This window comes from Pteronotus mesoamericanus, unplaced genomic scaffold (assembly GCF_021234165.1).
Source record: "Pteronotus mesoamericanus isolate MK-2021 breed Mesoamerican mustached bat unplaced genomic scaffold, CSHL_Meso_final contig_72, whole genome shotgun sequence".
In the NCBI taxonomy this organism is placed as follows: domain Eukaryota; kingdom Metazoa; phylum Chordata; class Mammalia; order Chiroptera; family Mormoopidae; genus Pteronotus; species Pteronotus mesoamericanus.
Window position 1 is genome coordinate 1704234 of NW_026555242.1, and position 25198 is coordinate 1729431.

The following is a 25198-nucleotide window of genomic DNA, read 5'->3' on the forward strand; positions in this document are numbered from 1 at the left end:
TTTGAAGGACAAGCAAGGGATATGGGGGCCAGAGGTGGCTGGCACCCCATGGAGGCTGCCAGGTGAGAGCCCTAGTATTGGAGCAGCACCCAGTGTCAGCCTTGGGGCTTAGGGCTGACTGCCCTGTCTGGCCCTCTCAGACACCCGGCATGGCCTGTCCTAGGGCTCAGCCCAGGGTCTATCTTTATTCCAAGTCCTCTTCATAAGGAGGCCCGAGAAAGCATCGTCTGGCCTTAGAGGCGAGTCTTATCCAGCGGTCCTCAGATCTGTGGCTGTCCACGTACGGTCCAGGGCCTGACTGGCTGGCTCCTGAGATTTCTGCTTCTGGCCCAGATTCTGCTCTGAGGCACACCTCTGGGTCATCAGGCTCCTTCTGCCTGTGACCCCCTTGTATTTACCAATGACAATTAACATTTTTTGAGAGCTTCCTTGTGAGTCAGGCTTCATGCTCCTAATATTAATAACTAAAAGCTACAGTCTTACTACAGGCAGGCACTGTTCTAAGCACTTTACACACAATAGCTCATTGAATCCTCTACACAGTCTTACGAGTTTGTATTATTCTCTTCGTGTTATAGATGATAAAACTAGGCACAGAGAGGTTAAGTAACTTGCCTAAGATCACACAGCTATTCCGTGGCAGTGCCAACTGTTTATGTGCACAGTTGTCACAGCAGTCCTGTCCGACTGGTGGATGAGCCAAGCACAGGGAGGTTTTGTGCCTTGGCGAACGTCACACTGGGAAGTGCCGGAGCTGTGAAAGGAGTGTGGTTCTGACCCCCGAATGGGCCCTGACCTCTGACGCCTTGCATCTCGCAAGTTTACTTCCACTGATGGGCTGGGAGGGGGGCTTCATTTTCCAGATGGGAAAACTGAAACACAGAGTATCTGAGCATCTTGCTCAAGAGGGTGCATGTGGGAAAGGGCAGAGCAGGGCTGGGACTCAGCCCGGGACTTTTCATCCCTGGGCTGGTGTTTTTCCTCTGTAGCCCTCCTCCTGGGCTTTGAACTCTTCCTTCCTGGCACTCAACAAATGTGGGCTCTCACCTTCTCCTTGTACCCTGAGCAGCCCCGTCTTCCCACCCTTGCGTTTGTGTGGCGTTTACATAGAACACCCAATGATGACCATCTTGTCTATGGGACATCGACTCCCCTTTCTTTCGGCCCTCCTCAGGTACCCGCCTTGGCCTTACAAGAAAAAGAGAGGTGGGACTGTTTCCCCTCCCCAAGCCCCTCCTCCCAGGGACAAAGGTGGGGCGGGGGAAGGGGTGGAAATAAATCCTGTTAGATCCTACAAGGGCTGTAGGGTTGGGTGCATGTGGACAACAGGAGAGAGATCCAGGAATCATGAGACTCCAGGCCTCACACTGCCCCACTCTCCTGGGAGGGAGTGGGCGGTGCCCAGCCTCAGGGTCTCGCATCCTTTGTTTGGGAGACTCAGGTGTGGCCCCAGCTCCAGCAGAATGGAGCTCACCCCCTCCCCCTCAGCCTTCCTGCCTTCACCAAAGCCCAACTTGGTTTCACCTAGGGATTAGTTCCAAGCCTCAAAGCTGACAACATCACAGGGCCCAGGGATTCCCCTCGCCAACCCAACCTGAAGAGGGGGGACTTGAGTTCCAGTCTTCATTCTGTCACTGATCTCGGGGGTGACCTCGAATAAGATGTTCCCTCCCTGATTCCATCCTGATGTCACATCTGAAGCTTCTAATTTCTGTCTCCTGAGCTCAGGATTCCCATGCAACCCCATGGAGTGCCCCAGAGAATCAGAGCTACGTCAAGGCTTGAAAAATAATCAGAAAATTGATGTGTGCTTCTTCTCTTTTTAAAAATCACCTACATTTTAATTCTCTACACAACCATAGTGGCAGCATTTGAAAACTGCTATCACTTTTCAATGGGGAAACAGGTCCAGGGCAGGCTACTGACTCACCTGAGGTCACCAGAAGGGTTAGCGACACACTGCAATCTACAACTCAGGGTTCTTGGCTTCCTTTCCCGCAGTTCTCACCCCTCACCACATCTCTCCATTTCCTGCTGGCCTCAGCCCTAGCCTCAGCCCACCAGTCGAGATTGACTTCTGGAAACTGAGGCCAGGTAGGCAGAGATGAGCCCAGGACTATCCTCCAAGGACAAGAACAGAGGCTGGCACTGCCCTCCCCAGCCCTCTGGCTTCTTGCCAAGGATGTGCTAAGACCATGAGCCCAGGGCCATGCACAGGTCCCCCCTTTACCTCTCTCAGCACCTGGCTGGAGCCTCGGCCAGAGTGGGAGAAGGCTGGCAGCGAGAGCTCAGGGCTCAGGCTGGTCCCAGGCCTGCTGCTCCATAGAGGCAACTCACAGGTCGCCAGCCACAAGCGGAGCCTCAGTGAGGCACTTGTGGCACAAGGCAGATTGGTTGGATGGTTTATTACAACCATGCTATTGTTAGCTACTGGGGATACATCAGTGCACAAAACAGGCAAAAATGCCCACCCTTGTGGAATCCATATCCTAGTCCATGGAGAGAGACCAAAAACAAATGAGAAAATGTTAAATATCTAAAAATATTATATATTTAAAATGCTACATAGAAAAAAATGCAGGAAAGGGGATAGAGAGGGCCAGGGGCAGGGTTGCATTTTTTAGTAGGGTGGTCAGAGAAGACCTTATTTGAGAAGGTGACATTTCAGCAGACACCTTAAGGAGAGTAAGCTTTGCCAATATCTAGAAGAAGGATGTTCAAGGCAGAAGGAACAGCAAGTTCAAAGGCTGTGAGGGAGGAGCATGCTGGCATGTTCTAGGAACAATGAGGAGGCCAGCATGACTGGAGCGGTATGAGTGAGGCTAGGTTGAGCAAGATAAACAACCGTTAGATGTCCTTTGGAGACAAGCTTTATGGGAGGAAAGAATAAGTCATTCAAGGAGGAAGCCTGTGACAAGGATTATAGGTACAGAGAAGGTGGAGGAAAGGGAACTCCAGAGAAGACAGCGAAGGCATTCTAGGCAGAGACCAGCTTGTGCAAAGGCAAAGAAGTATGAGGCGGCTCATCATGTTCAAGCATGAAACTCCAGGGGCTGGAGCAGGAATCGAATGTGAGTGAGGTGCGAGACTGGAGGAGTCAGCTCCAGCCAGATCAAGAAGGGCAGAGAAGCAGCAAGGAACAGGAGGTCTCAGGGAACCCTAAGAGGAGGTTGGGAGGGCCAGGAGGTTGTGGCCAGAGAGCAGCAGATGGGGTTCAAGGTTTGCGAAGTCAGGAGTGGTTGTGGTCAGGGAATAAACAGGGTAGGCATGCCTCCAGGATGATGGCCAGACTTGGGGATGTGAGGAAAAACAGCCAGGGCCTCTGTCTGTCCTCCCCATGAGCCCCAGGATGTGTAGGACCCTTCCGCAGGGAGTCCCAGGTGCATGGGATGTTGGGAAATGAGCTGCCACCCACCACTAGGAGGACACTGCAAAGGAAACCAGTATGGGCTAGGCAGGTGCCAGCCAGTCTTCCTTTTCCTTCTCCTCCAGCAGTCCTCTGGGATTGCTCTCTGGTTGGTGCTGGTACTTCCCTGGCCGTTGGTCCCAGGCTACCCAGGCAGGGCTTAGGAAGGGGAAGCCCCCTTGGTTTCTGTCTCACAGCAGGGACCCAATAGGGAAACCCCACACGTCCCAAAAGGAAAGTGGCAGCAATGGGCCTCGGGGAAGACCAAGAAACCCCCATCTTCTCCCTGAAGATGGGAAATCCAGGGTGGGGCTTAGGGTGGGGCTGTGCTGGAAGGGAGATCAATGGTTGATGCGACCCTGCCACAGCAGAAACACCAGGACTATTCTGGAATCTGGCTGAGCCCTGACCCCGACTTCACACAGCCCCAACCTGGTCATAGTCTGGGCCTTGACCCTGCTCAGCAACTGGGCTCTTATCCCAGCCCAAGTCAGAGCCCTGACCTGAGCTGCAGGCTCAGTCAGAATCTTGACCACAGACACGAGTTCTGTGCCCTCACTGGACTGAGCCCAACCCTACTTCACCCCAAGCACAGCCCCCAGGTCATTGACAGCTCTGACCCCAAACAGAGCCAGGATGTTGACGCCAGACAAAGCTCTGAGTCCAACTCTACATTATGTACCGATCTTGATTATAGAATGAGCTCTAATTCAAGATCTGACTCTGGTGAAAGACTGGGCTCTTGGCCCTAAATGAACCTTCACATCCAGCCCTTACCCCGGCCATAGACTGATCCTTGACTGCCCCAACTGAGGCCCCTCTGCCCCACTCAGAGCCCTGTCCCAGCTACCCAGTGAGTCCCAAGTTCTCTTGTATTTCCTTGCTCAGCCAGCTAGTAAACCAGAAGAGAATAAGACCCCCAAGTCTCCTCTGATGGGCAATCTTTTTACCTGGCATTTCATTCATCTTGTCAAGGACAGTAGGCTGGTGATGGCACTAGAATGATAATGACAAAGCAGAGAAACAGGAGGGAATTCAAGTCTCTGGGACCTACCAGCAAATAGAGCAGACTGGCTCACGCAAGAGTAGGGAATTGAGAGGAAGACTGGACCTGGGAGCTCAGCAGGGGTCAGCAGCTTGGATTGACCGAAACTCCAGCTTCCCGCCATCCCCCACCACACCTCCCACCCCCTCTGGGAAGGGAAATTACATTTCCCCATTTTAGCAAGGGGTGGTGAGGAGGGAAGACTGAGTTAAAGCAAAGCTGAAAGTACAAGCAGGACGGAAAGTGAAACCGGGCACAGCCCCCGTATAAGATACCCCCGACCCGGGAGATGGCTGATCAAAGAGGCTGGGCCCTGCCATGGGCCAGAAGGCAGGCGACCTTGGCTGGCGTGAGTTTAGGGCCAGGGCTCAGGGAAGAGGGGTGGGAGGCTTGGTTGAGGCTGGACAGAGGATGGGAGAGCTTGACTGGTGTGGACGGGGGCAAAGCGCCGAGGGGCAACTACTGGACAGAGGCTAAAGATGCAGGACACAGCCAACTGGAGGGTGGGAGTGAGGCCGGCACGAACAGGGAAGAGGGGCTGGACAGACAGGTGGTGGTTCAGCAGGGGCTGGGCAGAGGATGAGACAGATTGGCTGGCGTGAATGAGGGGCAGGAATAGAGGGCTGGTGGTTTGGCTAGGGCTGAACAGAGGGTGGAAAGCCTTGACTGGTATGAATGAGGAGAGTTGGACAGGAGCGTTGACTAGGACCAGAACCTGGCAGATAAATGGAGGGTGTGGTTGGAGTGAATGAGCAGAGGCCGGACAGCTTGGCCGAGAACTGGGGCTGGCTAGGGGAACAACAGCAGGAAGAGCTGGCACAAGTCGGGGGGGCGGGGGACTGTGGCCAAGGAGTCAGCAGCCTAACTGGGTCAAGGGTCTATAGTTTGAAGTTCAGGAGGAGGTCCAATCTACGGTCGGTGACTGAAGGACTCAGAGGCTGGAACCAGAGCAGATGGTAGGGTCAGAGTAGGGACTGAGGACTAAAAGATGGGGACAGAACCGTCAAAAGCCAGGGCCAAGGACCCAGGATTGTCTGCAGAGGTTAGAGGGAAGCCAGGGGAAGGGCCTGGGGGCTCCAGAGCTCCAGCGGGAAGTGGAGGGTTGGTGGCAAATGACCCAGCTCAATTCTGAGTGGACGATATCCACCAGGGCCTGGGGCACTGCTCTCCCTCAACACAGATCTGGGAAGAACCCCAGTCTGCCCAAAGATCCCTGGATGCCAGAGTGACCCCAAATCAGGGAGCCTGGAAGTTAGAGAGACAGGTACTGCCCACCACCTCTGGAAGTCCATGGGGAAAGCGGACCTACCCAGAAACTCCCTTGGTCTTGATTGAGTAGACACTTAAAGGAGCAGAGCCCAGGGGTTAGAGATCAAGAACAGCCAGGGAAGAGGCATGGAGAGGAGGTGGGCAGGAATAGACTTAGGCTTCGGGGACTGTTTTGGTTTGTGTTTTGAGGAGAATTGTGTAACTCGGGTGATTGCTAGATTTCCTCTCCCGGGGGGAGAAACCGCAGAACACTGTCCTCTTCCCAGAGCTCCCACCCCACTGCCCGCCCTTCCTTTTGTTCAGGAAACACAGGGCAGGAAGCATTTTCAGAACTCAGCTGGTCCGACTCCCCGTTCTATAGATTGGAGTCCCAGGCCCAGAAATAAGAGGTGACTTGCTCGAGGGAACAACCCAAATGAGAAACAGAGGTTCTGCTTCACAATTGGTCCAGGCCATCCTCCCCATCTTGGCATCCCTTGTTTCTCCCTCACTGCAGAGCGACCCATTCACCTTGGTAGAGGGGGGACCAATCTGTCCTTCTGACTCCCTGGGATAGAGACTCCAGCATTGCCAGCCACCCCTGGGGTCCTAGTTTGGGCCATCAGAGCCGCCTGGTCAAGCTTAGGGAACCCTTGGCAGAACAGAGTATGCCTGCTCCAGGGGAGGTGGCTGCCTCCTCCGAGTTCCCTGGGGGAAGCTCACAGGATCTGCCTTGGGGCAGATCTGGAATCCAGTCCTGATTTCCTCACCCTCTGTCTACGTACCTTGGCAAGTCAACCTCCCCGAACCTCACTTTCCTCATCTGCAAAATGGGAAGACTAACAGCACCCTGGCTGCCACACAGAGTTGTGCAGTTAGTTCACTGAAAGACACTTGGCCAAGAGAGTTTGCAGGGTAGTGAAATCCAGATGGAGATCTGCTTGCAAACGTGGGCACTCTGTGCAAGGCTGTGTCTGCCTGGGGGAAGGGCCCTTTTCTTTCAGTCATAGAGATGCTATATGGTGTTGTCAATAGCTTCCAACTCATTAGTAGTTTTGAGGGGTCAGTGAGATGATACGCAGTGCCTGTCCATAGCTCGAATTCTTCTCAAGCTCTGTCCTATTCTCACCTACCCTCTCCCCATCTCTCCAGGGCTCAGCCTTTTGCTGCTCTTTCTGCTCCTGGCTCGAGCTGGTGTCTGGGGATTCCCCAGGCCCCCAGGGAGGCTGCCCCTGAGCCTGCAGGAGTTGCAGGAGGAGTTCAGGCTCAGCCTGCATCTTGCCAGGAAGCTGCTCTCCGAGGTTCGGGCCCAGGCCCACCGTTTTGTGAGTTTCCCTAATGCAACTGGCTCTGGGGATGGGCAGATCCTCAATCCCTTTTGGCCCCCTCTAACAGACCTTGTCCTACAGGCTGAATCTCACCTGCCAGGAGTGAACCTGGACCTCCTGCCCCTGGGAGAGCAGCTCCCTAACGTTTCCCTGACCTTCCAGGCCTGGCGCACTCTTTCTGTGAGTAGTGGGGGGTGGGGAAGGCAGGGTGAGGGGGGCTGGTGGGGTGGGGCAGGTGAACTGGCAATAAGGCTGGGCTGGGTGGTTAGAAATGAAGTCAGAGATTGAATTGAAGATGGATTTGGGGATAAATTGAAAGATAGAATCTGGATAAGATCGAGTATGTCATTGGATATAAAGATGAAGCTGAATAAAGAAATGGAGTTAGGAAGAAGGGAAGAGTGAAGTGGGCATGGAAAAATGTAGATATGGGAATAGAATGGGATCAGGAATAGAAATTAGAATGGCTTGGAATAGGAATAAGGTTGGGGATGAAAGTGAAAACAAAGCAGAGGATGGAGAAGGGATGGGGATTACTGGTGAGGATGCGAATGGAATGGGGTTGGGATGGAGTTGGAGAAGAGAGAGGGAGATGATGAGAATGAAGCTAGACATATGGACGAGGGATGGCATTGGGATTAGGAATAGGAATAAGGATAGAAAAGAGGTTGGAGACAGGCAGAGAACAAGTGAGGAGATGGAAATAGGGTGGGATGGTGGAGAAAGGAATAGAATGGGGTTAAATGGGGTTATACATAGAGAGTGACAAGACAATGGAGATGGGGTTGAGGTTAGACATGAGCTTGGGCATGGGGCTGAACATGAGGCTGGGAAACGAGAGAAGATAGAAGTCACAGACAGTGGAGACTGCAATGATGATGAGTGAAGGAAGGGAGTAGAGAAGGAGATGAAGTTGAGGATGAGAACAGATATTCAGATGGAATGGGGATTGGAGTTTGGGACGGGAATGGGGCCTGACAAGACATGGGATTGGGTTTGAAGTGGGTCATCTTTGGCCTGCTGACCTTTCCTGACTGCCTCCTGCTGCTTCCACAGGACCCAGAGCGGCTGTTCTTCCTCTCCATGACACTTCGCCCCTTCCAAGCCCTCTTGGGAGGACTGGGAAGCCAGGGAATCTGGACCAGTGCAGAGAGGAAGCAGCTGTGGGCCATGAGGTTGGATCTCCGAGACTTGCAGCGGCATCTTCGCTTCCAGGTAGAGTGCCCGCCCATCCTCCTTAACCCCCAGAGATGAAACTGAGGGTCACTGGCTCCCTTTTTAAAATACCCCTGAGCCCACAGGTGGGGTAAGTCTGGCAGAAGATGCTTCAGAGCCTCTGAGTGTGGATGTGTGAAAGGTGGAAGCATGTGAGTGTGTGTAGCTGTACCAGGCCCCGGCTCTAACTGCTGAATCTCTGCCTTCTCTTGGGGTGTTGGTCTTAAATGAGAGAACAGCTCTGAAACTCCCAGCAGAGCATCCGGCATCAACAGGACCAACAACAAAGTTGGTTCCCTTCTCCCTGTCATCCTCTGACATCACCAGGTCCTCCTGAACATTTCAAAGGGAAATAAGAATTTTACCTTTACTGAAAGGAGAATCGAAAATGCAAGCAGCAGAAAGCTAGCTACATCACCTTTCCGCCCATTTCTGATCCTAAGATGACCCTTAAGAGAGGAGTTTCCAGAACCCCACATGCCCAGAGCAATCCTGGATGAACAGGCCAGCTCCCTCCGTGAGCACCAACTCGCTCTGTGACTTCCATTTTCTGAACCAAAAAAGCAGGCAGGACAACAAGAGATGACATAATGGAAGATCTGAAGTAGGGGTTGTCCAGGGAAATCATGACTTGTGGTCTCTGATGTCATGTGGCACCACTAGGCATATAAATGAACAAGTATTGAACTGGGCATATAAATGAACTCCACATCTCAGCCTGACCATTTTCTGACCCATGGGCCTCTTCTCACAGGTGCTGGCTGCAGGATTCAACCTCCCTGAGGAGCAGGAGGAAGAAGAGGAAGAGGGGACAGGGCTACTCCCAGGGACTCTGGGCAGCCCCTCACAGATGTCAGCCCAGGTGTCCTGGCCCCAGCTCCTCTACACCTACCAGTTGCTACACTCCTTGGAGCTTGTCTTGTCTCGGGCTGTGCGGGACTTCCTGCTGCTTTCCCAGGCTAAGACCCCAGTCCAGGCCTTGGGGCGTCCAACGCTGGCTGGCTCCCAGGCCTGATGGAGTGATTTATTAGCCCCTACCCTCACCGGTTAGGATTCTAGGACTGGAGTCCGGGCCAACAGGACAGCCACCAGCTCGCTGCCTTAAGACAAGGCAGGACTCTACCAACCTCCCTCCCCAGACCCTACCCAGTAACTTAAGGTTCCTCCAGTCCTTGTCGGATATTTATTTCTTGGATATTTATTTATTGTTTAGGGGAATGATGGTTTATTTATTGTTTCAGGGCCTGTTGGTTGTCCTTGGGCTAGGCCACCAGTCTGGGTGCCTAATAAAGTACTCTCACCCTCTCTCTGCCTCAGCTTCTTTTCAGCAAAGGAGCATCTGACACCCACACGGGGGCCAGAATGGACTCTGCAGCCTTTGGCCATCCTGGACCCCTCTCTTCCCCTACATTTTTGGGGTTCCTGGACTACCTTTATCAACTCTGGCTTGCTCAGTTGGTGGTTGCAATAGTAACTAGCGGAGTTTTGAGGCTGAGCTCCCATTGGCAAAGCTCAAGGTGCCTGGTCTGCTTATAATCAACCCTTGATTATAAAATGTAGCTCCATAGATGCTCCTAGCCTCTTTCTTCTGGGCTGGCTCCTACTCCAGATGTTTGCCTTCCCCTCACACAGCTCTGCAAGGGCTTGGGAAGGGTGTTGGGGAGTGGGGACAGTCGGAGAGGGAAGGCTCTGGGAGAACTGTCTCTGTCCCTTCTCAGCCTTCCAGCCAGTGGCCGAGACAGACTGGGGAGGCAGTCAGGACAGGCTGTGAGAGGTGGTCCCAAGGGGGCAGGTGGTCCATCAGCTGCTTTGGAGAGTCAGATTTCTTATGTTCATGGTTCTCAAGGATGTCTGGTTCTGTCTGCTCTGTGAATGAAGCTCCAAGAAATTCAGGCCCAGGTGGTGAATAGGGTGCTTCGAAAGTGGTCAAGGGAGTCAGGCTGAACAGGGTTCAACCAAGCCCTCTGACTCTCACTCAGGGCTTGGCTATTGGGTCTCAGGGCCCAGTCACTGGGGCTTTGGCTGACCCAGTCTGGCTTGGAGCTCCTGCATCATGCCAGAGTGTGCAAGGCCAAACCTGGAAGGGGAAGACAGGCCAGGGAGCTGGTCTCCAGATGTCCATGGCCTCCTGCCCATCCCAGCCCACTTACCTCACCCTGAGCTTACCCGTGTCCAAGGGGCCTTCTCCTGGCTGGCACTGGAGTCCCTTCAGGCCTGGGGGTGCTGGGCTCTGGGGGTCCCTCTGGTTGCAGATGTCTCTGCTCAGGGGCGGACAGCTCTTCCTCTGGTGGGGGGCTGGCAGGCTCCTTCTGCTGCTCAGGGGTGGGGATCCGTCGGAAAGAGGGTCGGGAGCGACGCTGCAAGGAGCTGCGGGAGAGGAGCACGCGGCTCCGTGGGACAGATGTATCCAGGCGAGACGCAGGAAGGAGGGCCTGCAGGAACGGGAGCACTGGGTATGACTGGGCTGGCTTCAAGATCCTGCTCTGTGTGGCTCGGGACCCTGCCTACAGCCCTCACCTCGCTCCAGCTGCCATGAGCATCCCCTGGGGCACTTCTTGCAGCCTCTTCTTGTGGCCCAGGCTCAGCCTCTGCAGGGTCCAGATTCGTTGACTGGTCCTCCTGGCGCTCGATGTCCTCCAGGTCTTCTGGGTCAATCTCCTCGGCCTCTGCCCTCTGGTGTCTAGTCACCTCAAAATCTTCTACATCACAGGGCATTTGTGCCTCTTCCTCAGGGGTCTGGCCCCCACGCTGCCCTTCACTTCCTTGCCACTGGTCCCTTGCTTGCCATACCCCAGTCTCTTTTTCCAACAACATCTGCCCTCCTGGGAGCCCACTGGCCTCCACTATGGTCATTGTTCCCTCTGCCCACGTTGTCTGGGAACCAGAGGTAAAGCCATCCATCCCATAGCTTCCTTCCACTGCTACAGACTCCCCAACCCCCACCCATTCTCCCGCTGGCTCACCCTTCCTAGCCTCAAAAGCTTCCACTTGGCCACCTCTGCCAGTAACCTCCTCTGCTGAGCCCCCCAGGCCAAACTCTTGCCCACCTCTGTTCCCTCCCTCAGCAGCCTCCTCTAGATCCTCACCTCTGCCAGCTTCCTCTCTCCCTTCTGAGTCCCAGCCTCCCCCAAATGCCCCATCCCCAGCTTCCCCAGCCTCTCTTTCAAGCCCTTCCCTGGTCCCAGCAGCCCCTTCATCTGGAGCTGTCTTATTCTCCACAGTCTCGGCAGCCAAAGAACTGCCCCGTGTGTCGTCCTCACTGTCCTGCAGGCTCCGAGCTGCCTCCTCCAGCCTCCAGCCTCTCCTGGGTATTCTGTCTGCCCCCCAGAGCACGGCGGCCTCCATCTCCTCATCCTTGGTTTTTCTGGCATCTGACTCTCCCAGTGACTGGCCTGTCCCTACTTCTACACCGCACCTTCCACCCAGCTCCTGGCTCTCTGCCCCACACCCTGCTTCTTTTACTTTCTTCCACTCTCTGCCTGCCTCTAGGACCTCCAGCACTGCAGACTCTCCGCCACCGGCAGCCTTCCCCTCCCCCTCTTCAGTACCTACTTTTTCCTCCTGGGTATTCCCTCTCTGTACATCCCTTCTCTGGTTTTCCCAGGCTTCTGCATCAGAGGTACCAGACTTTACGTAATCCATGTTCCTGGGATTATTTCCCAGGCTCCTTTCTGTCTCCTCTTTACTCAGGGCTGGAATGCTCCAGGGCTCTTCCTTACCACCCTGTCCTTCTTTGAGCTGCTCTGTTGGCGTCTGGAGACCTCCTATCAGCTCAGGTTCCCAGCCTTCAGTGACCCAGTGCTCGAGGCCACCATACTCTACCCCCAATTCTTCTTGACCCACCTGAGCTTCCTCCTCACTCCTCTCCTCCCTGAAGTCTTTTTCAGGTCTGGTCTCTGGAGTTGCCTCAAAGTCGGCATCACCTTCAGCCTCGTTTGTCATTTTGTCCTGGGACAGCTTAGCCTCTATGGCCCAGACACTCTCTTTCTCCTCCTTGGCCTCCCCTGCCTGCACCACCTCCTCCTCCAGACTGCCTTGAGCAGTGCGGATCTCTCCATCTTGCCTCCCCTTGGCCTCTATCCCATCCTGATCTTCTTGACCCTCAAAGCCCTTCCCTGCCTCCCATTCTGAGCCCTGGCCTTCTGCAGCCTCCTCCTCTGCTGTCTGGTCCTTAGCCTCTTGTCCCACTCCTTCAGTTCCCAGGGTCTGGTTCTGTTTGAGAACCAGGCTCACCTCAGCCTCTCTATTTTCATCCACCTCTTCCTCCTGGGCTCCGTCTGAGGCCTCCTCTATGGCCCAGACTCTCCTAGTACCCTCCTGGATCCTATCTCCTGGGGCTGCTCCATGTTCTGTCTCCCTGACTCCTAGGAGATCAGTCTCTTCCCTGCAAGAGGTTGTCCTACCCTCCTCCCCACCTGAAGTTGTCCCAGACTCCTCCTCGCCGGAGGTTGTCCCAGTCTCCTCCCTGACTGAAGCTGTCCCAATCTCCTCCCCACCTGAGGTTGTCCTTGCCTGCCCCCTGTCTGAGGTTGTCCTGACCTCCTCGCTGCTTAAGGGTGCCCCATCCTCAGAATCTGCCCCAGGCTCCTGTGTACCCTGTGCCCTTGTACTTTGGCCATCCTTCACCACAGCCACCACATCTTCTTCCCTCCCTGTCTCTTTGGCCCCAGCCCCCTGGATCTCCTCTGCAACTTCCTCCTTGACCGACTGTTCTGACACCTTGCCATCCCTGTCAGCACCAGTCTTCCCCTCAGGCTCCCTGAGCCAGGTCCACTCTGACTCCGCCCCTCTGGCCCTCCCTGGCTCTCTTGCTCTGACCTCTTCCTCCTCCTCCTCCTCCTCCTGTTCCCAGGTTCTCACTTCCTGCTCATTGCTCTCCTGACTCTCCTGGGCTTGGCTGCTCATGCCTGGGGCAGCCTCAGATCCTGCCTCAACCTTCTTTCTGGCCTCGAAGGGGGCACTTGGCTTCTGGCACTTGGCGGCCTTGGCTGCCTCCCAGGCCCCAGCGTCTTGCCTATCTCCTTGAGGCCCATGGGAGCTGCATTCTCCCCAACTCCAGGTCTGTTCTGTAGCTGAGCTTCCCTCCTGGTGTCTTCTGGCCTCTTCAGGTGCTCTCAGTCCTCCATCTCCCTTGCTTTGGCTGCCTCTGAGGCACTCCAGAGCCTCCTGGGCTTCCTCCTCTACAGTTCTCCCTGGCCTTCCTGCAGCCACTTCCCCCAGTTCCTCCGCTGCCCATGCCTCCCTTCTCTCTGCAGTAGGGACCTCATCTCCCATAAGGTAGGAGACAAAGGAGCTGAAGGAATCCTAGAAGAATGGGGGGGGGGGGGACAAAGGCATTAAGGGGAGGTCTAGCCCTCTCCTGGGGACCCTTGGCCAGAGGAACTCAGAATAGGAAGAGGTGTTCTGGGATCTGGGAGGAGGAAGACAACAGGGTCTGCAGAAGGAATAGGAAAGGACCTAGATAAGGGGTATGTGGATGTGTTTTTGGAGTTGGGAGGATTGAAATCCAGAAAAGATTGGGCTAGGAGGCTGCTTGATCCTAGCGAAAGAAACTCAAGTTTGAGGAGACTCAAAGGGAAGAGGGAAGGGGAGGCCCCGGGGAGCGATGTGGAAGTCTCTGGCATTTCTTTGCCCCTCTCACCAGTGCCCCCCTCAAGGCCTGATGCAGCCCAGGGAGATGTAGCCGGAGGAAATCCATCTTGTCTGTCTCTGTGTGTCCAGGAAGCTGATAATGACCGTCCCCACCCACCAACATAAGCCCCAGGACCCAGGACACTTCCTCTTCCCCAGCCTCCCCCTGACGCATCTTTACCCCAGGCCCTACCCACCTTCCGCAAAGCCCACAGCAGCTTCCAGCCCAGGCTGGGGGATGGGTGTGCACCACACATGGAACTCAGGTGTATATTTGGAGCCAAAGGGCAAGGGAAGAAGCCAGAGAGGGGAAAAAAATGGGAGCACGAGACCTCGGAATTGGGGATGGGGGAGGGGGCATGTGGCAACTGCAGCTCAAGTGACTCAGGTCTTGTATTCACACCTCAGCCATTTCCGCCCCCCCCCCCCCACTCCCAAGCCACAGCCACTCTGTGAGAGGAAGCTGGGGTTTGTGGTTCCTGTTTTGCCTGGGGACAAGGAGTGGGAGGGAAGAGGGAGTTGGTAAGAGCTCTGTCTTCTCATTTTAGGGTTATTAATGCTTCCCCCAGGGGAACAAGGGGCGGGATTGGTGGCTTCAATGCCTGTTCCCTCATCTGTAGTCATTCTTGTGAAACAAAACTTGGCTAGGCTTTGTATTGTGGTTATTTGTGTCTACCTCCCACCCTCCTATGAGTTTCTTGAGGGCAGACACCATGTATGACACGTTGGTGAATTTCTAGAACCCTGCATGGGTGGTAGGACCCCATTTTTCATTGGTTGAGTGACCTGGGAAGACCAAAGGAGCACATATCAAACAGCAGTCTGAGGGCCTGGTGCTGAGAAGGAGCTGATAGAAGTGGGCACCAGCTATTGGAAGCCCCTGCGAGAGATTAGCAGGGGAAGGAGATATAAAGAAAATTCAGAATGCTGCTTTACCATCTAGAGGAAGGTAAGAGAATCCACTACTTACTTGGGACTATGTAAAGTAACATTGATCAACACCTCTTCTAGTCCCTTTCCACAGCTCTACTTCCCAAATTTCCAATTAGAGAAATGAGATGACATCACAGAATCAGAATATTGGGCCTTAGAATCATCTGATCTAAGGACCTTTAGTGCAGGCAGGAATCCTGCAGCAGCCTGCTCAGCCAGCACCCCAGTCTTTGGTTCTCTATTTCTGCTTAAAAGGGTCTCTGAGGTCACCTTTACGTCTAACTTTGTATGATCATCAGTAACTTTCCTTTTTTGTTTTTTCCTCTGTGAAACCAGGGTCTGGACTACTTCTGTGATATTCTTTGGTCCTAGGATAATTTGGGAAAGGGATCTTTTAGCACATTGGATACTTCCAATAAATAATTCATGAAATCCTCTTAGGTGGATTCAGTTACCTTTACAATCTAAGGGCAACAGATAGGAATAGGAATGACCTGAAGCTGTCGGTCTTTGTTCTCAGCCAGAAACAGTGCTGTCTGAAATGAGGAACCAGGTGGCCATATTTGTGTCTGGCAAATGAAGTCCACGGGAGCCGAAGCCGCGCGCAGCCATGATTAGTGCTGGCTCAACACTGTCACGGCCTTGGCGCCGTTAATGTAACGTTAGTGCTCTTCTGGCTGACCACCTCTCAAACCAGCGATTCCAGGGTTTCCCTGGCCTCTCGGTTTTACATGCCGAAGCTGGGAAAGCCTAAAGCGAACAAAGTGACAAGACCCGGAAGTTGTGAGGACCTCCGAGCACGTGATGGGGGACCCGCTGGTGATGTCACGTGACCAGCCAACCAGTTCCCTTTTGCGGCCTGTTCGGCTGCTCTTAAAGGTACAGGCTGCGGGGACCCCTGCTTTAGAGGGGGCGGGGGCAGAGTCCGACGGGTGGGGCGTGGTGGGCGTGGGAGGGCGTGAGATGGATCCTGGGTTTGGCGTAGTGGATCGCGGGGCGCGAGTGAAGCAGAGAGCCCCGCAGCTGGGACCGGCAGTGGGGCGTTGATCATTCTCACGTGTTGCAGACCCTTCTCCGTCCCATCCGAGCCAAGTCTGAACTTTCGCTGACTTTGGACCCCTCGGGGGACGTGAACTTGATGCCATGGGAGGCTGTGCAGGCTCGTGGCGGCGGCTGTCGGATTCTGAGAGTGAGTATTACGGACCGCCCTCTGCCCCGCGACCACCTGACGGGCTCGGACTGAGAGAAAACACTCGTGGAGTCATCCCTACACCTGAGAGTGGGGTAGGGATCATGCCTCCTTCTCGCCCTACCAGGAGAGGTGTCCGACCCGGAGCCTCGGCCCATTGTGCTGGACCGGCAGGGCGCCCATTGGAAGAACGCGATGGGCTTCTGGTAAGTGGTCGGAAGAGTTCAACACAACTAAAAAAGGGGTAGAAAGAGGGAAGCGACAGAAGAAAAGAGGGAAGAAAGAATTGAGCTGCGAAAAAAGAGCTGAATCCACAAATATTTACTGAGCCAGTACGTTTTCCTAGAGGCAATATGTAAATCTCCCAAACTTACATCATTTATTTACCACCCTCCTGTTTTGGTCAGATCCTGATACCCCCTGTAGGATTATTTACTTGTTTTTATTCCAACCAGTAAAGCCTTTAAATTTGTAAGTATATGTGTATTTTTTAAGGAAAACTTTAAATCACTACTCTAGACAGAAAGCCAATATTTTCCTAATGCACATTTAAATAAATACATAACTACTCTTTTTCAAATCCTCACCTGAGGATGTGTTTTTACTGCTTTTAGAGAGAGAAGCAAGAGAGAGGGAAAGGGTGGGAGAGAAACATCTGATTGACTGCCTCCAGTGCACCCTGACCGCAAATGGAACCCACAGCATTGGGGTGTATGGGAGGATGCCCCAACCAACTGAGCCACCCAACCAGGGTACATCACTAGTTTTTAAAAGATCATCCATTTAACTCTTAAAATCACTTAATACTGAGCCTTGGGAATACTTCTAGCACTTACCTAAATATCGAGGGCTTGGGTGGCACACTGGGTTGAAAGTGATTTTCCATGTGACTCTAGTCACATAGCCTCTCTGAGCCTTAGTTTCTCAGCAGTGAAATGGAAAGAGTAATAGTACCTCTTTGTAGGCTTGTGAAAAGGACAGGGGAAATCTCTGGCGCTGGGCCCAGTTCCATTCCCACCACTGAGGACAGCTTTGGGAGATGAGAGTAAGCAAACAAGATCCTTCATGGATCATAAAGGACTTTGGTATTATCTTGTTTTGATCCCTACAGCACTCTGCAAGGTAGAAGAGATATTTGTATCCCTACTGTACACATGAGTAGACCGAGGCCACTCGAGTAGGAAGCAGCAGACTTTGGACCTGAACAAAGTCCTTTGGTTTCAAGCCCCAGGAGCTCTCTACTGTACCATGGCGCATCAGAGACAGTGGATCAGTGGATGAGAAACGCCCCAGGAACTGGTGGGAGCTCACAGGAATAGTCATCAAGGATGACTTCCCCCTTCTCTTCCTGGGAAAAGGCTAGGAGATGAGATGTGAACCCAAGTCTCTGATCCCAAAGCCTGTATTTCTAACCCTAACACTGAATGGAGATGAGGTCTGGTGTTAGAGGAAAAAAGTGAAAGCTGATTGAAGGAAGGGGAGATTTGGTGCTAGGATTGTGGGTAGACCGTAGGCTTGAAAGGAGGTTAACATACGTTCTTATATGTCAGTTATATCTCAGTAAAACTGAGGGGGAATCTGTCCTCACTTCAGGCTCCTGGGCCTTTGCAACAACTTCTCTTATGTGGTGATGCTCAGTGCTGCTCATGACATCCTTAGCCACAAGAGGACACCAGGGAACGAAAGCCATGTAAGTTACCCTCTCCACCTCCACCACTGTGTTTAGTCCCTGTGGGAACATGAGGAACTCACCCTGGGGCAGAGGCTCCTTTGAAACACTCATGAAATGGGGTAGCCAAGGGGTGGGGCAAGGGGCCTAAAGTTCCCAGTCTTCCAGAGTCAGAGCACGAAGGGTGTTTAAAAATCAATTGGTGCCAAGTGTGCAAACTCAGATGTTGGTTGTGTAGAACCATGGTTTATGGCAGTTTCTTACATTTTGGGTTGGATAATTCTCTGTTGTGGGGCTGTGCTGTACACTGTTGGATGTTTAGCAGCATCCCTGGCCTCTTCGCTAGATGCCAGTAGCACCCCCTGCCCACCAGTTGTGACAATCAAGAATGTCTCCAGACATTGCCAGATGTTCCCTGTGGGATATAATCACCTCCAATTTGGATCCTCTTGTCTGTGAGGCGCTGGAGGGCACAGGCCCAAGGAGGGCAGCTACCACCTTGCAGATTCAGTAGGGAATTTGGTCCAAGATCAGATTTTCTGGAAACCCACAATTTTTAATGAAAGCCCCTGAGTGTGTTCCCCAAATAAGGCCCATTTACAGGGCCATGTTTGGCCTGGGAATCATTCTATGGAAACAGCCTCCTTCCCATTGTACACATAGAGAAACTGAGGTCCAGGAGGCCAGTGCTCACCTAAGGGCCATCCTTCAAGTTAGAGCAGAGCTGGGACTGGAGCCAGGCTCTGTTTGTGTACCCTCTTGCTACCCAGGGTGAAAGGCTTGCTTTCTTCCTATCAGGTAGATCCAGACCCAGTTCCCACCCCCCACAATAACTCATCTCGATTTGACTGCAACTCTGTCTCCACAGCTGTGAGTAACCTTCTGGCCCTCCCCTGACCCGCACCCCCACCGCCTCAGCACCCAGCTGGGACCATCCTAATTATAATAATTAAGACTGCCATTTCCTGGCCCCATTCTGTGTGTAGCTAATATTGGTTCATTTAATCCACACAACAGTACTGTGAGCTAGGTACTATAATCATCCCCCATTTTCCAGATGAGAAAACTGAAGCTCAGAGAATGTGAATGCCTTGACACCCAGCTAAGGAGCAGCAGAGCTAGGACTTGAACTCAGATCTGAATTCAGAGCCTATTCTTAATAGCAGGTCTATTTAGCTAGTTTCTGTCTTTCCTTGGCCACTGGTTCAGAGGTTTGTCCCTGGGAAGGTCTGGGGTCTCATTCTGTTCTCCTGTCCCAGGCGGTGCTCCTGGCAGACATCCTCCCCACGCTCGTCATCAAATTGCTGGCTCCTCTTGGCCTTCATCTGCTGCCCTACAGGTCTGGGTGGGGATGGTGGGAGGAAGGGCGGTTGGGATTTGTGAGGAGGCCAGGAAGGCAAAGAAGGTGAGAGCCGGAGCTGACCTTCCCCTCTCCTCCTCCTCCTCCCCCTCCCCGCCTCCCCTCAGCCCCCGGGTTCTCGTCAGCGGGGTTTGTGCAGCTGGAAGTTTCATCCTGGTTGCCTTTTCTCACTCAGTGGGAACCAGCCTGTGTGGTGAGCATGAGATTTGGTATCAGGTGGGGGGCTGAGAGGAACTGCAGCCAAGCATGTGTGGGAAGTAGTCTCCTCAACTCCCCAGAGGAAATGGGTTGTCTTTGTAGCCCTTGGAAGCTGACGGGACTACATGAGTAGGAGATGGGAGCTGAGGTCAATTTGGAGGGGTAGGTGGTGGGGGAGATGGGAGGAAATGAATGGATTAGATGGAGACTGAGATGCACAGGGGAACCAAGACTCCATCACGGGGGTGGAGGTGGCGTCCGGGAAGAGTTCTTGGCTCCTGATTTGGTAACAGTGGGTGTCAGTACCATTCCCTGTGACAGGACATTTGGAGGAGGATTTGGTTCTGCCTCAGATCTGCAGCTCCGCCTATCTAAGGATCTGGTTTTTTGCTCCTCTGAGCTGATGCTGAGGAGGCCATGGCCAGACACCTTCAGGGACTGGAGCTATTGGGATAAGGCTAGGTATGGCCACTGTCATGCTTGTCCTCCCCCAGGTGTGGTCTTGGCTAGCATCTCATCAGGCCTGGGAGAGGTCACCTTCCTCTCACTCACCGCCTTCTACCCCAGGTAAGCAAGCAGAGCAGGGAGTAGGGAGAGGAGGTCCCGCTACTGGTTTTGGTCCTTTTTAGTGCCTCAGTGTTCTTCTTCTCAGGGCTGTGATCTCCTGGTGGTCTTCAGGTACCGGGGCGGCAGGGCTGCTGGGGGCATTGTCCTACCTGGGCCTCACCCAGATTGGCCTCTCCCCCCAGCACACCCTGCTGTCCATGCTGGGTATCCCCGCCTTGCTCCTGGCCAGGTAAGCTGCCCTGGGCTGGGCAGAAGAGGCATCTGAGGAAAGAAAACTAGATCACGATCCCAATCCTCAGATCCCTAGTCTTGTTATGAGGCAGGAAGGTTCCGGACTCTGATAGGCCTAGGTGTGAGTCTGCAGCTGCCACTCTTTAGCTGTGTGGTATGGGACAAGTTGCTTCACCTGTCTGACCCTCAGTTTTCCCATGTCTCAAATGGTAGTTATCCTCCTTGTCTTCCTGTGAGGCGCTATATGTGAAGCATCCAGTACAGTTTGGTTTCCAAGGTGATTTGAGGGAGACAAGAGTGGACTTACTAATTTTATGTATTTTCATGTGTATAAGGAAAAAATTTTAACCAGCCAATCAAACCTGTGATTTCACAGATGATGACTTAGGGCAAGGCCATGTAAAAAAAGGGAATCAGTTGAAAGGAAAGCATTAAGTAAAAAATAACATACACAGAAGGAATGTGGATGTCACAAAGATCTTGAAGACAAAACATAAGTGAAATTTTGGATGTTGTAGTCTAGCACAGGATGACCGCATAATAAATGGTAGCTAGAAAATCATTAGAAGAATAATGTCCAGAAAATGGCTGCCTTGCTTAGAGTGAGTCAGAAGTCAAAACAAGGGCCGAGGGGCGGAAGCAACAAGGAGACAAGTTTCAGTCCCAGAGAAAGAAGTCTTTTTCTGCAGTTGGAGCTCTCTGGCCCAGGCTGGGGTGTCTTGGAGGAATGTAGAAATGAGGGGGCTGCTCTGGGAGGGAGCGGCCTCGCCCTCCTGACAGAGGCTCCTGGGCCTTGTCCCGTCCCACCCCCTCCTAGCTATTTCTTTTTGCTCGCGTCTCCTGAGCCCCAGGGCTCTAGAGGGGAGGAAGAGGCAGAGAGGGCAGCCCGGCAGCCCCTGATGAGCAGCGAGGCCCCAGAGCAGCAGTCGAAGCCAGGTAGGAGATGCAGGGGGTCCTCAGAGTGCTGCGCTCTTTCTGGGTTTTAGTCTTCCTCTCTACGGTGGACATTGGGAAGGGGAAGTGGGGGTGTGTGCTGGTTATGGTAAGAGCCGATCACACTCATCTACTCAAGAAATACTCACTGAGTCCTTACTATGTGCCAGGCATTTCAGTGGGCATGGCGCCCACTGGGGGTGCCATGGTGAGTAAGATAAGGAAATGAGGCAGACTCAGAAACAACTGAATCAGAAACGTGCTTTTCATGTATTGATGCGTGCCGGAAGGACATAAAACAGTGATGTGCTAGAACATGACAACGGGGAGAAATGGAGAGGGGTTCTGCTTAGAGCAGGTGGTCAGCGAAGGCCTTTTTAGGAGGTATCATTGGGCTAAAATATGAATGACAAGGAATCAGCCCCATGGACATTGGGGTGAACAGGTTCCAGGTAGAGGGAGCAGCAAGTGCCGAGACCCGGCGTTGGGAACAAGCCTGGATGTTCAGAAAACAGAAGGGGCCAGTGTGGCTGGGATGGAGACGTATAGCCATCCAGTTACACAAGAGCTATGAAGAGGTCTCAGCTGGTTTTTTTTTAACTTGTGGTGAAATACACATAACATGGAGTTACATGTTAATATACCAACTTAACCATTTTAATTGTACAATCCGGTGCATTCACACTGTTGTGCTGGCTGGTTGATTCTTTCCCACCAGCACTCCTTGGCTTAGTCTGCCAACGTCACCTGCCTTTCTCTCCCTGCTCCTCTGCAGACTCCAGCTCAAACCTCTCTTTTCATGAAAAGTGGACAGTGTTCAAGGTATGGATGGTAGCTGTGGCCTGTCCCCATCAGTGGCCAGGGCCTGTCTCCCACCCTTCCACTTATGTTATGTCTTCTGACTCTTCCAGGGCCTGCTGTGGTACATCATCCCCTTGGTCCTGGTTTACTTTGCTGAGTATTTCATCAATCAAGGACTTGTGAGTAAGGGCTCACAGGAGGGGTGTGGAAATAAGAGATCAAGATGGGGATTCACATGTCCCCATTCATCTCCCCTCTCTGGTCCTCGCTGCAGTTTGAGCTCCTCTTCTTCCGGAACACGTCCCTGAGTCACCCTCAGCAGTACCGCTGGTGAGAACAGTGAGGATGGGTGGCAGGACGGGCAGTCTGCCTCCGGTGGGGAGGTGCCGCCCTGTGAGTGGGCACTGGAGGGGCGTCCTTCCACTCCCTGCCCTGTCTAAGGTACCAGATGCTGTACCAGGCCGGTGTCTTTGCCTCCCGCTCTTCTCTTCGCTGCTGTCGCATCCGCTTCACATGGGCCCTGGCCCTGCTGCAGGTACCAGGCCTCTGGCCTTCACTCCTTCCCACCTTAGCGCCCAGCTTCCCTGGGCCCCAGTGCTTCTCTCCCGCAGCAGGAAGTGTGTACTGCTCACTGTCATGCTCTAAGCACGAGGAGCAGAAGGCCAGCAGGGCTCCGTATCCAGTGTGTCCTCTGGAGCCAGGCAATTCTGGATGTAAACCCCAGTTTCTGTACTCTGGCTTTGTTACTTAGGGCCAGTCTCTGAAACAGTTTGAGCCTCAGTTTCCTCATCTAGAAATCAGGCAAGGCCAACATCTGCTTCTCAGGGTAGTTGTAAGAAATACAGTTGAGAAGAAGGAAGAAAAAACAGAATCACTTATTTAATGATTATTTTATACAAGCCTCATGCAGAAACACAGGTTTTCAAATAACATTTCTTTTTTTTTTTCTTTTTTCTTTTTTAAAGATTTTATGTATTTATTTTTAGACAGAGAAGGGAGTGAAACATAAATGTGTGGTTGCCTCTTGTGCGCCCCCTACTGGGGACCTGGCCTGCAACGCAGGCCTGTGCCCTGACTGGAGATTGATCCAGCACCCCTTTGGTTCAGAGGCCAGCGCTCGGTTCACTGAGCCACACCAGCCAGGGCTCAAGTACCATTTCTGACAATAACAAAATGTACAGTTCTTTTATTCTGCATGGTGAATTGTAATAGAATCAGGGGCATTGTACTTGTTAGATTGTATATCTCAAGGCATTTCAGCCATCAATGGCAAAAGTAATTTGCAGCTTTAAGAAAACAAACAACTTTCCCTATGACAGTCTAAGAAAAGTACCTTCACATAACCAGCATTTATTGTTTCTACAACCCTGAAGGTAACTGTTAAAATAAACTTTCCACTATTATAGGAAAGTTTTTTACCCTTTTTAATTTACTTAAATCTATAATAAGATCTAGACTAAGTATAGACTACACTTTAACGTTACGGCAACAGCATGCAAATATCCTCTAACTTTCTCCTCTATTTAAGCAGCAGCGCTAGCCCAGGGCTTTGTTGCCCTAAAGTCCCAAATTACTGCGTCAACAATTCTTAACTCGGGGCTCTTTGTTAGGTGCTGCTGAAATGTAGTTTATGATTTTAGTTACAGTTTCAACCAAGGCTGCTTTGTTTTTTGAAGAAAAAACAAAAGAAGTAGGGGCGTATAATCATTTAATTCCATTACAGAAAGTGTCTGGCCTGATGCCGCAGATGAAAGTGTTTGCAGTGTTTCGCAGGTCTAATTAGTATTAGAGTGTGTGCTTTTAAATGAAGGTTTCTGAGCCCAGCTCAGACGGAATGAGTTAGAATCTCCGACGGCCAGGCCTGTGTGGGTAACAAGAACCCCAGGTGATCCTCTTGTGCATCAAGCATGTGAACCGCTCCGGTGGCAACCCTGGGCGCTCTGGGATGAGACATTGGGATCCCTTGAGAGACTGGGGAACAGAGGAGGGAGCTACACCCTTGGGTGGTGTCAGAGAGGCTCCCTAATAGAGGTGGGGACATCTAAACCAGAATTTCTCAACCTTTGCACTGGGGGCCACATCGTTCTTCGTTGTGGGCTACCCTGTAGGGTACTGAGCAGCCCCTCTGGCCTCCAGCTGTTAGATGCCTGTAGCAACCTCCGTTCCCAGCTGTGACAACCAAGAGCATCTCCAGACATTATCGAATGTCCCCTGGGCAGCAAACTCAGGCCCAGCTGAGAACCACTGGTCTAAATGTAGACTCAGTACGGTAAACAGGAAAAACTATTCAGGGAGCCCTTGGGAGGAGAAATGAGATCACATGATGAAGTGACGCTGATCCAAGCTGAACTGTAACCAGTGTAACGAGAACCCAAGTGAGGGAAGGTGGAATGGCATTCCGGGGCAGGAAGTGACATGAGCAAAGGGGTGAGGGAGGAGACCCACAAGGTCTGGGGTGCTGGGACAGGGTGGGGAGAAGGCACGCCCCAGACCCCAGGGTCTGGTGGGCCACCTGGGTGTTCGGATCTGATCTAAGCCTGCCAGCCGTCTCCTTCATCAGCATCTCCAACAGCTGGGGCCCCTGGAAGGGATGGCAGCCTCCCTTTCTACCTGCCGTGGGTCCCAGGCTCAGCCCTCCCCTCCACCTGCACCCGCAGTGCTTCAACCTGGCCTTCCTGCTCGTGGACGTGTGGTTGAGCTTCGTGCCGAACATCTACCTCATCTTTGTGATCATTCTGTACGAGGGACTCCTGGGTGGTGCTGCCTATGTGAACACCTTCCACAACATTGCCCTGGAGGTCAGCACCAGTCCAGCGAGGGCTGTAGGTGGCCTTTCTGGGGAAAGCCAGGGCAGGGGTGTGGAGGACTGGAGCCTCACCCCTGTTCCCCCACCCTCCACAGACCAGTGACAAGCACCGGGAATTTGCCATGGCAGCCACCTGTATCTCCGACACCTTGGGGATCTCCCTGTCGGGGCTCCTGGCGCTGCCTCTGCACGACTTCCTCTGCCATCTCTCCTGACACCGGCCTTCTTGGAACACAGGATGCACTGATAGGTGCGCAGGTCAGGCCCCAGGCCCACAGGCCAGAGCCCATCCATGAGCTCTGCCCCTGGACTTCCCTGCACGCCTGGGCTGTAGAGAAGCGCTGAGGTTCCATTTTCCTTTGAGGAAGGGGCAGCAGCTTTCTGCCACTCCACGTTCATCTTGGGGACCTTCTTGACATTATGCCCTCAGAATAAATGCCTCTATTATTGATTGACTCCTGTGCCATTTTTCTCCTTGAAACAACTTATTATAAAAGTAATACCAGCCCACGTTGGAATATATACAAGAGAGTGTAAAGCTAGCATTTTAGCAGATTTCTACCAAGTCTTTCGGGCCTATTCATTCACTCAGTGTATGAGGCAGTCTGTATACATTTTTCTCCAGCATGTAGGTTTTC

General features: G+C 52.9%; 3 protein-coding genes across 5 annotated transcripts; 2 read left to right on the forward strand and 1 right to left on the reverse strand.

The window, feature by feature from the left end:
- Positions 1-4769: 4769 nt before the first annotated feature.
- IL27 (interleukin 27) lies at positions 4770-9257 on the forward strand. Its single transcript, XM_054582820.1, has 5 exons — positions 4770-4800; positions 6852-7024; positions 7109-7207; positions 8084-8242; positions 8997-9257. Exons 1-5 carry the CDS (start codon positions 4770-4772, stop codon positions 9255-9257), a joined length of 723 nt encoding a protein of 240 aa, XP_054438795.1.
- Positions 9258-9493: 236 nt separating this feature from the next.
- APOBR (apolipoprotein B receptor) lies at positions 9494-13973 on the reverse strand. Its single transcript, XM_054582744.1, has 4 exons — positions 13884-13973; positions 10760-13546; positions 10409-10674; positions 9494-10319 (listed from the first exon to the last, which is right to left on the reverse strand). The coding sequence occupies exons 1-4, from the start codon at positions 13938-13940 to the stop codon at positions 10250-10252; spliced, it is 3180 nt and encodes a 1059-aa protein (XP_054438719.1). The 5' UTR covers positions 13941-13973; the 3' UTR covers positions 9494-10249.
- On the forward strand, positions 13236-24994 carry CLN3 (CLN3 lysosomal/endosomal transmembrane protein, battenin). Of its 3 annotated transcripts, XM_054582746.1 has the most exons (18): positions 13236-13301; positions 14614-14822; positions 15327-15685; positions 15873-15995; positions 16123-16201; positions 17589-17685; positions 18463-18534; positions 18924-19003; positions 19132-19217; positions 19717-19789; positions 19860-20018; positions 20838-20956; positions 21729-21775; positions 21865-21933; positions 22029-22084; positions 22196-22289; positions 24412-24552; positions 24656-24994. In XM_054582746.1, the coding sequence occupies exons 4-18, from the start codon at positions 15950-15952 to the stop codon at positions 24773-24775; spliced, it is 1338 nt and encodes a 445-aa protein (XP_054438721.1). In that variant the 5' UTR covers positions 13236-13301; positions 14614-14822; positions 15327-15685; positions 15873-15949; the 3' UTR covers positions 24776-24994. The 3 variants fall into 3 exon arrangements, with proteins under 3 accessions (XP_054438721.1, XP_054438720.1, XP_054438722.1); XM_054582745.1 differs by lacking the exon at positions 13236-13301 and having other exon boundaries at positions 14554-14822; XM_054582747.1 differs by lacking the exon at positions 13236-13301 and having other exon boundaries at positions 14555-14822; positions 19875-20018.
- Positions 24995-25198: the final 204 nt, after the last annotated feature.

Bases quoted from the DNA above. Each gene is read 5' to 3' on its own strand.
- IL27 (XM_054582820.1), top strand. From the start codon at position 4,770: ATGGGCCAGAAGGCAGGCGACCTTGGCTGGC. The intron at 4,801-6,851 runs GTGAGTTTAGGG...CCATCTCTCCAG, and splicing joins GGCAGGCGACCTTGGCTGGC to GGCTCAGCCTTTTGCTGCTC. The intron at 7,208-8,083 runs GTGAGTAGTGGG...CTGCTTCCACAG, and splicing joins AGGCCTGGCGCACTCTTTCT to GACCCAGAGCGGCTGTTCTT.
- APOBR (XM_054582744.1), bottom strand. From the start codon at position 13,940: ATGGATTTCCTCCGGCTACATCTCCCTGGGCTGCATCAGGCCTTGAGG. The intron at 13,547-13,883 runs GTGAGAGGGGCA...CCATTCTTCTAG, and splicing joins AGGCCTTGAGGGGGGCACTG to GATTCCTTCAGCTCCTTTGT. The intron at 10,320-10,408 runs GTAAGCTCAGGG...TTCCCCTTCCAG, and splicing joins AGAAGGCCCCTTGGACACGG to GTTTGGCCTTGCACACTCTG.
- CLN3 (XM_054582746.1), top strand. From the start codon at position 15,950: ATGGGAGGCTGTGCAGGCTCGTGGCGGCGGCTGTCGGATTCTGAGA. The intron at 17,686-18,462 runs GTAAGTTACCCT...TCTTCCTATCAG, and splicing joins CACCAGGGAACGAAAGCCAT to GTAGATCCAGACCCAGTTCC. The intron at 22,085-22,195 runs GTGAGAACAGTG...GCCCTGTCTAAG, and splicing joins CACCCTCAGCAGTACCGCTG to GTACCAGATGCTGTACCAGG.